Genomic DNA, 9,006 nt, shown 5'->3' on the forward strand with positions numbered 1-9,006 from the left:
AGTATCATAGTATTTTTCTTTATCAAGACCAACTTTTCTTTGTATCTCACACAAAAATGTTTCAGAGAGGGATAATTTTGCACCTTGATTGTGAGCTTCTTCTTTTGGCTGCTTCTTTATTCATAAGAGGTTGCCACAACACTGATGAAGGGTCATAAATGGATGCATTAAAGACCACAATGCACTACAGGCTGCAGCTGTTGTTTGTTGGGGTGATCAACAGCTGAATGACTGCGCTGCCCGACTCTTTGCAGGCTGACGTGGATAAATGTAGCCTTTATGTATCATGCAGGGTTGGATGGGCATTCTGGGAAATGTAAGAAATCAAAGACTGGAACTGAGTTCATAAAAACAAAAACCACGAAATAATAATAATAATGCAATGATTTTATCTTGAAATGATCTCATCCTGATGTTTTGTTTTATGTGACCAGTCAGCTAAACATGCATTGCATAACATGCATTGTAGAAAGAGGGACTGCCCTTTAGGATCTCCCAAATGACTGGGTTCATCATTTCTCTTTAATTATTATTTTTAATTTAACTAAATAATTAAAGCAAACAACACAAGCGCTTCACTGACCTGCTGTAATACAAATTTTTTTTTTTATGAAAAATGGTCAGTCTAATGATTTCATGTTTTCACCAGCAGACACAAGAAGAGATCTAAGAGAAATGATCTAAACCCAGGTTATACCCCAGTACGCAGTATGACTGACGCAGACTGATTATGAAGTCTTCAGGAACAAAGATGGAAGAAAGAAAGGGCAGATTTGCATCTCTGTGGTTGTTTGTTTTTTTTTTTACATCTAGTTGCAGAGATACTGTGTGACACTGTTTGGTAGATCACTGGTAAGAAAAACTAACTATTTCAAGGCTGTTCTGCTGATTACTCCTTATCTCCATTCCCCCAAATTTTCAGATAGACAAAACAAACATTGTAATTTCATTTGGAAAAATAAGCACATGGCATCAGGAAGGGGTTTTGAAAAATGAAAAAGAAGGCACAATGAAAAAGAGAGCAGGCAGCACAGTGGCGTGGTGGTTAGCGCTGCTGCCTCACAGCTAGAATGATGTCTAGAAGGTCTGGGTTAGATTCCACCTTGGCCCGGGCCTTGAACAGGATAAGAGGGTGGATGGATGATAAAAGAAGGCAGATTAACAGTAGTACATTTTGTTACCTATACTGATTACATAACTTCATTTTACTAACTTTCTTTTTACTAACTTTCTCCACAACACACACACACACACACACACCTGTACATAGCTCTACACACTACATTACAACTTTTTCTACTGTACTTCACCAGTTGGTTGCATTTTGTCATATCTATGTCCCACTTTATTAAAAAATCTCAATATGTATGCATTCTATGTCAACTCTGTGTAAAAATAAAGTAAAAAAAAGAAAAAAAAAGAATATAAAACAATAACTCAGGTATGCAAAGGTCTGCTTGGATCAGTCACCACTGCACACACCACAATAAACCCGCTGCACACAGTTAGGTCTACAAGCATTTGTACAACGACACCATTTTTGCCTCTTTTATGCCACCACGGTGGATTTGAAATCTTTCCTTTAAAACTTTGAATCATTACCTCCCTTGTTCTACTTTACCCACTGGTAAGTATTGTTAAGTATTGAAAATTACATCCTAATTTCAGAAACATTGTAAATTTAGGGGAAATCACACTATAAGACATGTTCTGTATTATGAAATGCTAATCATTTTTTGATTATTTGAGAGGTCTTAATAGCATTCTAGGTCTTACCTATCTTAGAAACAAAGATACACTGTGGTTCAGCACACAAAATAGATTCATATTTATCCATGTACTTGCTCACAAGACAAATACATTTGATGGCATCATTTGTGGATTATGAATGCAGTAAATGTAAAGGTCCTCTTTGTGTACCATATGCCAGAGGGAGGATTAACAATTTGATGTTAACTGTCCCACTAAGGACAGCAACAAGCTGGAGAGTCAAAAGGAGTTCAAAGTTACCAAAGTTGTTGAAAAGCTGGGTGACTTTGCCTCCATTCTTAAACTGAAAAAATGAGCACAGTCAGGGTGTAGTGGGATTTGGCAGGTGTGGGTATCCTAGGATTAGCTGTAGTGGCACAGTGTTGGGAAAAGATTCATAGCTCAATAATTTCTATTGTGAGCTCCAGTAGTGTTGTTTGTTTGTGTTCAGGCTGTTATCAGCTGACCTGTGCTGCTCTGTGTGGAGGAAATGAACTGAACAAGATGTAAGTAGATGTTTCTTGGCAAAAAAAAAAAAAAGTCATTTACAACAGTTTAAATACAGCCATTTTTTTAAAAGCAAATACCAGATATCACATTTTGGCAAATTATCCCTTTTTGGTACAATACTGGCCTAATTTAATCCCTGAGTATGTGTCATTTGTAGTGCTATAAAGTATATAGTTTCGTCTTTTTCATCCATTTATATGTGATAAGTTCCGGTGATGGAGTATACACTTATAAGACTTTATATTTTATTGTTCCCTCCATTTAGGCTCAAATTGGTTTGATGTTTGAAGGGGTGCAATGATATAAATTAATGACTCCCCTCAAATGTGTTAAATCAAAAAACAACCCTGTTTTGAAAATGTAAGGAGCAGAAAATACACATTTGTGTCAAAATGCAGGGAATAATAGTAAAAAGTTGCCAACAAATAAATACTCAAGTAAAGCACAGATACCTGATAATTCTACTTAAGTACAGTAAATAAGTATAATAAGTATTTACTTCCCACCTCTGATGCCTGGGTATTTAACAGTTGATTTAAGAGGAATGTTATTTGTCAGCAAAGGTGAATGATAATTTTAGTAGCTCACATTTTTTAAAGGTTTAACTTTATTCCAGATGCCATACAGAAAATAATCGAGACTGTTTTTGATAAAAATGAAAAACAGTCATCATGTGTCATCATGGCTGACTATCAGTTGACTGCTTAACACCATCGTTTTTTTTTTTTCATAATCCGGGTTTTTAACGATGATAGAAGACATTTCTAAAACCTGATCACATATAATCCAATAAATCGATCGTAAATCGTATATCGTTACGGATTGAACGACCTTTTCAAAAAACCTGACTGTGTATCTGAAATGATTTGTGTGATGCCAGTTTTCAATCTGCTGGCATAAATTCTAAATTGTTAAGGATTCCATGATGTACAACTGCGAAAATGGATAAGAAGAGGTTTTCTTGGGTCTTTCTTTTTCGCTGTTCCTCTGCTGAACATTGTAGTAGTTCCCTTTCCGGTTCCAGCCAACATTTAAACCAATCGGATTCGAGGTCCACATAGCGTCATCGCCTAGGGGCGAAGCGTATTGGTGCTCTGGAGAGATGCCGCCTCCCCGTTGGTTGAATTGCCATCAGTAGGCGGGCGCTAACTCAGAACTCTACAAAGACCTGGATCCGTACTCGGCTTAGGTTAGCTTGAGGATGGAGGAGATAGAGCTTCTTCCACCAGAAGTTTGGGTCTACGTATTCAGCTACCTGACCACAGAAGAAAAACACACGGTCCGCTTTTGCTGCAAGTACCTCAAAAGTCTCGTCGACCACCCGTCCCTATGGAGAGACTACATCGTGGTGCTGTCCGACCTGCGACGCTACACGTACGGCTTCTGGGATACACTAAACTATCGCAGTCTCACCCGAATCACGGTGCGACACTTACGGCGCAAAGAGTGGCGACGTCTCGTGAAGTTCCTACCGTCGCTCACCACCATTGTCTTTGTGGATGGAGGGCGGCAGTATAAAGAGAAATACTTAGACGCCCTGTCTAGGTTCCCTAACCTAAGGGGTCTCGGGGTGCGAAACGCTATCTGGGAAGAACCGGTGCTGGGGCAGAATCTGACCGGGCAGCTGCAGGAGCGGCTGACTCAGTTAAGTGTGTGCAACGTTCGTCTGCCCGACACGGTGCAGTTCATCAACAGCGTGTCGCGCCTGGTCAACCTGCGCTACTTGCTCTTCCACCAGCAGGGAGAGGGCTACGGGCTGGATACGGTGAGGCCGGTGCCCTGCACCATTTTCCATAACCTGCTTCTGAACCTGAAGAAGCTCAAACACCTATCCTGGGGGATGAAAGGGGAGCCGCCGGAGCCGCTACCCGACGATTACTTCAGCCCCGCGGACCCGGACCAACCAGGTGAATCGCGTTTGTTTGTCGACTCGTGTCGCGGGACACTGCTGTGTGTATCTCCTGATTAATTTTTTTGTAATTAAATAGGTTAAGACTTTAAGGCAACATCAGAAGCGTTGTAGTTTTATTTTACAGCTGGTAAGCAGTCTTCTCTATTTTCTGTGGTATTCTTAAATATTGAAATCACATCCAACAAGAGAAGATGCCAGTTTTAAACTAAGTACAGCTACTGTGTAACTGAAACAGAACCTAACCCCTGTTCAGATGCATTTTGTGGCTCTGGCGGTCACTATTGAAAACCTTAAGGAATGTAATAGAGCACACAGAAGTGATTTAGCTTGTAAACATTATCAAAATGCCTGGATCACTAACACTAGTGCAGACTGCAGGATGTTATCACTGCTTCCTTGGCCTGTGGCATACCTCAAGGTTCCATTCTGGGTCCATTTCTGTTTTCATGGTATATGCTACCACTTGGGTCTATACTTGCCACTTTTATGCTGCTGATAACCAGATATTACTTACCATTTAAATTCCTGCCAACTCCTCTGTCAATTTCTTAACTGGTTGTTTGTCTAAAGTAAAAAAAATGGTTCTCACAAAATTTCCATAATCTTAATGAAATTGAGATGAAAATTTTAGTGGTTCATCCCACTCATCAGCAGGCAGATACACTTCTCATAACTTCTTCATATCTTGGGTCCCTGGAATATCTCAGGTTTATGATAGGAAGGTTTAAGATATGATGCCAAAGACGTAATATCTTAAATAACACTGCAAGAGTCATCTTTTTCAAATTTGTTGAGCTAATATTTTTTTCAGTTAAGACTTGAGTAAAGTTGAACCATTTCTTTCTATTAACAACCTTGAGAAGGCCATTTATGCTTCTGCAACATCCAGACTGGATTACTGCAACTCTTTATATGTTGGACTAAGAAAGACTGTCATGATTGCAGTTGGTTCAAAATACTGCTGCTAGTCTCCAGACTGGTGCATGGTAGTGTGATCATTCTTAAATCATTGCACTGGCTTCCTGTGAAGAATTGGATAGACTTTAAAATATAGTTGTTCACATACAAGTGCTTGGATGGACTTGCTCCAGTTTGATTGATTTTCTTTGTCCCAGTCACCCACTTAGGTTCACTGATCAGCAGCTCTTAGTAACTCCAAATTCCCAATTGACTCATACAACCAAGCTGCAGCTCAAACTCTGGAATCAGCTCCCTCCTCAGATTAGGTCATATACTTCATTAGTGGTGTTCAAATCATTACTGAAAACATTCCCCTTCTTACTTCATATTGGCCTTTTCAGTTTTTTTATTGTTCAAACATTTAAACATAAATACTATTATTACAACTGTATATGGGTTTCACTTGCTGTGCAACACTTTGGTCAATGTCCGTTGTGTTCAAATGTGCTATATAAACTGGCTTGACTTTTTGACCCCGCAGTGTACTGTTATGGTGGTCCTGCGCTGATCTCTCTGGAGCTGGTGGATTACCCAGAAACCACCCTGTCAGAGAACGCACTAAGGAGCCTGACCTCACTTGAGTCGCTGTCTGTCAGGTACAGGTACATCAGAGAGGGCATCGAGTGTCGCCTGCGATCCTGGCTCAGTCCTCTGAATCGGTTAAAATCTCTCACTATCATTGGTGAGTCACACTTGGTGCAGTTTTTTTTTTTTTTTTTTAAACTTCACCTGATATAGAAAGTAGGCTCATAATATTTTTCACGTTTTCTTTTTTTTTTTTAACATATCTTTCTGCATCTCAAAATAAGCTGAATATACCTAATCACAATTGTCTTTGGCATACAGCATAGCAGATTGTAATCTGTAAGGATATCTAGGCAAGCAACCGGCCCTGCTCTTTGTTCCACCAGACGTTCCTTTTTATCGGAGCCATTCCCTCTGTCTCATAAAGGCAGTTATCCTGATATTCATATACATTTACATGCATGTCAAAGCCAGAGAATCTGTTGCATGGCAGTTCCTTAAAATATTGATTTTGGCCATATTTTCAGTTTGAAAAAGAACATTTTTTTTTTTTTCTCACAAAATTCATGTCAGTCAGCAGAACAAGAAAAAGAAGTTACACATGTTTATCTTTTCTCATTTCTTTTTTCAATGACTTGTATCTAATTCTTCCTGATTCATAAAGACAAAGCAGAACCAAACATCAGGCTGTTGGGAACTCCAGGTCAGAAATACCTCCTAAGTCTTGCTCTGTCTTCTGTCCTTCTAGGTGGGAATTCTCTAACCACATATACCACCACCATCCCGCCCAGTGTGAACAGGTTGACAATGCGAGTGGCTATAACTCTGAAAGATATGGACTCTATCGCGCCTAAAGTCCCGGGACTGGAGCACCTTGACATTGAGCAGAACCGCTCCAGCGGCAGTCTCTGCAGACGGATCCCTATGTTGTTCCCTCAACTGAAGACACTCAGGATACGGTGAGCTGAGCTCCTGACTTCTGCCTTCTACCCAAAATAAACAATTTTGCAGGTTAGTTTTCTACTAATGGACTGCCCCATGAGATGATGTTAAAAATTAGGTTACTCAAAAGTCTTTGCATAAACATGATCAGCACTGATATTGAACTAACTGGAGGCGACAGCCTACAGTAATGCAGGTACATTTAAAAAAATTTTAAAAGCGTGTTTAGGTGTCTGTAAAGTCAGTAATTATGTTGTAAGAAATGTGATGAACTAATCGAGGAAAGAGTTGGTAAAAAATCACAACTAAGAGGTCAGAGTGACCTACGGTTGTTTAAAAATGAAAATAAACAGTCATTTAAGAGGTGCAAATTCTTGATTCATGGGCACAACCGACATACAGCTCTGCTGCTCAACCCACAAATGCATTTTCCTTACAAATTTAGCATAATATAAGGGGAAATAAACAGGCTTTCCAGCGGTATAAGATTTATTGCTATGAGGCCCACGTGACCCAAAGAGCTACAGTAGACCATAAATAAGTAAATGTGGCTGTGGCTCAGGATGTAGAGCGGGTTGTCTACCAATTGGAAAGTGAGTGGTTAGATCCCTTGCACTTTCATTCTGCATGTCAAAATATTCTTGGGGAAGAAATGTAAGTGTGTGTGTGTGAGATAAAAGCGCTTGTATGATTGGGTGAATGTGCCTTGTAGTAGAATGTGTTTTGAGTGCTCAGTTGGAGTGGAGCACTATAAATACCAGTCCATTTCATCTTTTAAAGATGTTTTAACAAGCAGAAAATTACCTGACTACAGTCCTATAAAACATAACTTGTGAACCTGTTCTTGAAGTCCAAAAAATGAGTCTTTTCCTTTCCTGTCGCCTACAGATTTTTCCGCCGGGAACCAGAGAAAGACCTGCTGTGCCTCCACAAGCTACGACACCTGGTGCGGCTGGAGCTGGTCGTGGAGCGCTCATTCATCCTAAGAGATTACCTCAACGGTCACCCCTGGCCAAGCCCATCGGTGCAGGGGCTGATCAGTGAGCTGCAGGAGTTGTCCGAGAATAGGATCACGGTCATAACCACAATGCGGCAAAGGCACGCTCTGCGTGAATGTGACTGTGTGTGGGAAGGAGATTGAACAGGTGGGAGGCAGGAATCTGGGAAATAAGTAATTTTTTCTTCCCTAAAGCATTGCACCCGAAAATCACTAAAGAAAAATGATCAGTGTCTAAAAGACCTGAGGTAAGAGCCACCTGTTGTCTGAAGGAAAAAGTATAAAGACAGCCATGGATGAGGTGAACTGAAGGTCTTCTCAATCATAAAGATAAATAATGGGCCAAAATGGGATACATTTTGGACAATGAACAGAAGACCAGAGCAGCTGTTACATCCGGTTATGTGTGGCTGGTTTGCAAAATAGTACAGTATACAAACAAATCCACAGACATAACCTTATGAAGGCACAAAGTCACCAACACATTAAAATGCAACATTTGCAGGAGAGATCACGAAAAGTCAGATGTGTCAGTTTATTCCAGTTCCCACAGGGATTCAGTCACATGACTTTTGTGTAAGATCTGGCAGTACTGCTTACTATAAATTAAAATGGAAGAAAGTAGCAACAGATCACTGAGAAGTTAGTTTAAGAGTTTTTCAAGAATCAGCCAATATTGCCCCATGAGCGGAAAAACAGGAGGATATACCGTATTTTTCGGACTATACGTCGCTCCGGAGTATAGGTCGCACCAGCCAAAAAATGCATAATAAAGAAGAAAAAAACATATATAGGTCGCACTGGACTATAAGTCGCACTTTTTTGGGGGAAGGGGGGGGGGGGGGGTTGATAGAATCCGAGACCCAGAGCAGAAATTCCATCTTGAACGGCAATTTAAAATAATAATGGATTAAAGAACAGGACGAACACGGTTACACCTACGTTATGCTAACGTAGCACATTCAGCTACATGACGCACAACGAACACGTGTTCGGTATTGTAACGTTGTAAACACACTTCCAAAGTCGGCGATATTCACAACAAAGGTCGTCTTTATTAACAGAAAAACGGCTGCTGTAGGCCACAGCCACGCCAACCACAACTACAACAGCGGAACAGCAACACACACACAGGGAAGCTCTCGGTCTTTTTCTCTCTCTCCATGCTGCCTTCACGAACCTCCCGAACAGTCCGAAATCCCACAACATCAACACGCTCTCTAACTAAGAGAATCGCTACAGTATGTTAACGTAACATTAAGTTATTCAGATAACCATAGCATAAAGAACATACTAACAAGTTAACCAAACCATCAATCCATTGAATTCTTTATCCTCGGTGTCACTTCTAAACAATTCCGTACACTCCGTAGACGAAGCGCCGCTTCCTCTTCTGTGTCGCGTTAGTCAG

At 40.4% G+C, this 9,006-nt stretch overlaps 1 protein-coding gene across 1 annotated transcript; it reads left to right on the forward strand.

Annotated features, from left to right (window-relative positions):
- Positions 1–3,432: 3,432 nt before the first annotated feature.
- Positions 3,433–8,413, forward strand: LOC115772803 (uncharacterized). Its single transcript, XM_030719189.1, has 4 exons — positions 3,433–4,166; positions 5,613–5,813; positions 6,405–6,615; positions 7,487–8,413. Exons 1-4 carry the CDS (start codon positions 3,461–3,463, stop codon positions 7,737–7,739), a joined length of 1,371 nt encoding a protein of 456 aa, XP_030575049.1. The 5' UTR covers positions 3,433–3,460; the 3' UTR covers positions 7,740–8,413.
- Positions 8,414–9,006: the final 593 nt, after the last annotated feature.

The sequence above is a fragment of the Archocentrus centrarchus genome, chromosome 22, assembly GCF_007364275.1.
Source record: "Archocentrus centrarchus isolate MPI-CPG fArcCen1 chromosome 22, fArcCen1, whole genome shotgun sequence".
NCBI classification, from domain to species: Eukaryota; Metazoa; Chordata; class Actinopteri; order Cichliformes; family Cichlidae; genus Archocentrus; species Archocentrus centrarchus.

What these genes read in the sequence shown, in the direction of transcription:
- LOC115772803 (XM_030719189.1), top strand. Translation starts at nt 3,461, where the DNA reads ATGGAGGAGATAGAGCTTCTTCCACCAGAAGTTTGGGTCTACGTATTC. An exon ending in AAAATCTCTCACTATCATTG is followed by an intron (nt 5,814 to 6,404) that starts GTGAGTCACACT and finishes CTGTCCTTCTAG; the next exon opens with GTGGGAATTCTCTAACCACA. An exon ending in CTGAAGACACTCAGGATACG is followed by an intron (nt 6,616 to 7,486) that starts GTGAGCTGAGCT and finishes TGTCGCCTACAG; the next exon opens with ATTTTTCCGCCGGGAACCAG.